This window comes from Triticum dicoccoides, chromosome 5B, assembly GCF_002162155.2.
Source record: "Triticum dicoccoides isolate Atlit2015 ecotype Zavitan chromosome 5B, WEW_v2.0, whole genome shotgun sequence".
NCBI classification, from domain to species: domain Eukaryota; kingdom Viridiplantae; phylum Streptophyta; class Magnoliopsida; order Poales; family Poaceae; genus Triticum; species Triticum dicoccoides.
In genome coordinates this window covers 597,897,958-597,900,043 of record NC_041389.1, presented here as the reverse complement: position 1 = coordinate 597,900,043, position 2,086 = coordinate 597,897,958, and the positions used below count along the sequence as shown (strand labels likewise).

General features: G+C 59.2%; 1 protein-coding gene across 1 annotated transcript; it reads left to right on the top strand.

Moving 5' to 3' along the window:
* The first annotated feature begins 595 nt into the window (after positions 1–595).
* On the top strand, positions 596–1,872 carry LOC119311926 (zinc finger protein 1). Its single transcript, XM_037587643.1, has one exon. The coding sequence runs from the start codon at positions 734–736 to the stop codon at positions 1,517–1,519; it is 786 nt and encodes a 261-aa protein (XP_037443540.1). The 5' UTR covers positions 596–733; the 3' UTR covers positions 1,520–1,872.
* Positions 1,873–2,086: the final 214 nt, after the last annotated feature.

The following is a 2,086-nucleotide window of genomic DNA, read 5'->3' as shown; positions in this document are numbered from 1 at the left end:
AGTACGTACGCACTACGTATATACAGCTTCGAAATATTTTTAGAAGGAGCCGTCCAATGAGAGTGAGGGTCAAATACGCACGACAGCCGCAGCCCGACCAGTAAACTAATCTGGAAACGGCGTTAGCGGGCCGGGCCGGGTCGGCTTTGCGTTCCGCAACCGACGGCGACCGCTTCCCGCAGTCCACAGTGACACCGCGGCCTCCTCGGTCCGACCAGTCCTCACTCTTCTTCGGAATCACACTCCCACCACACACACCCGCTCACTAGCTCCACTTGCCCTGCCTTGCTTGCCCGCCCGGCCGTGTCTTCCCCTCCACGTTGACCACGACTTTTTCGTTGCATGCGACCCACCTCTCGTCCACCACCCACCACAGCGGAGCCCAAGTGACCCACAACCCAACCTTCGCCGCCACTCCACCGGTTCCTAACTAACCACCACGACCTCCGGCCCCGCCCGTCAGCCGAACAGCACTGCGCCTCGTGCGCCCGGGCCGCACGATCGACCACGTTTCCATGCTCCACCTGCGACGCAACTTCCCACGCCGCCGGCCACCTCCTCGCCCCCACCGCTTTATAACCCTCTCACTCCACCACTCCCTCACACCACACCACACCACACCCAGCTAGAGCGAGGCGGACACCCAAGCAACCACACCCTCAGCCACCGCACAAGGAAGAAGCAGAAGAGGTCTTCTCTCTCCCTGCTTTGCTTAGCTTCGTTTGTGACTGCCATGTCGTCGTCGGCCATGGAAGCGCTCCACGCCCTGATCCCGGAGCAGCACCAGCTGGACGTTGAGGCGGCTGCGGCTGTCAGCAGCGCCACCAGCGGCGAGGAGAGCGGCCACGTGCTGCAGGGGTGGGCCAAGAGGAAGCGATCGCGCCGCCAGCGCTCCGAGGAGGAGAACCTCGCGCTCTGCCTCCTCATGCTCTCGCGCGGCGGCAAGCAGCGTGTTCAGGCGCCGCAGCCGGAGTCGTTCGCTGCGCCGGTGCCTGCCGAGTTCAAGTGCTCCGTCTGCGGCAAGTCCTTCAGCTCCTACCAGGCGCTCGGAGGCCACAAGACGAGCCACCGGGTGAAGCAGCCGTCTCCTCCCTCTGATGCCGCTGCTGCCCCACTCGTGGCCCTCCCGGCCGTCGCCGCCATCCTGCCGTCCGCCGAGCCGGCCACGTCGTCCACCGCCGCGTCCTCCGACGGCGCGACCAACAGAGTCCACAGGTGCTCCATCTGCCAAAAGGAGTTCCCGACTGGGCAGGCGCTCGGCGGGCACAAGAGGAAGCACTACGACGGAGGCGTGGGCGCCGCCGCCTCGTCGACCGAGCTTCTGGCCGCCGCGGCCGCCGAGTCTGAGGTGGGGAGCACCGGCAACGGGAGCTCCGCCGCCCGGGCCTTCGACCTGAACATTCCGGCCGTGCCGGAGTTCGTGTGGAGGCCGTGCGCCAAGGGCAAGATGATGTGGGAGGACGATGAGGAGGTGCAGAGCCCCCTCGCCTTCAAGAAGCCTCGGCTTCTCACCGCTTGAGCAGCTCCTGCATGGATCCCATCGATCCATCCAAAGTTTTTGGTCCAGTCGATCCAGTGGTGAAATTCGTTCATTCGTTTGGTTAAATTTGTTCTGCTCCTGTACAGATTGAGTGAGTGAGTAATACTACATACATACTCCAGTAGCCATATACGTAGATATAGGCAGTAAGTTGTAACGACGGAAGAGTACTTGCTTCCTCTTTCAGATGTTGGGTAGGCGTCAGTATATTGTACTAGTCGACAGTTCATACATACTCGTACAGAGATTGGTCATGAACTAGTACCGTGTAACATAAAGCATGGATGAAATTGGAGATTATTGGAATTGATGGAAATTCTGCACTTGTTTTATCAATTTAACTTCAGTGGCTCGATGAAACTTGAAATGATTGGTAGTTCTCCCACGTGTATTCCCTTTGCGTACACTGTAACTTGTATTGGCCACGAAGGAACCCATGCTGTAACTTGCAAGAAAGCCTCGCAGAAACAACACTACTGTAACTTGCAAGAAGGAAAATGAGACGGAAGCCTCTGTTTTTTTTTTGTGTGACACTTAGCCTCTGCT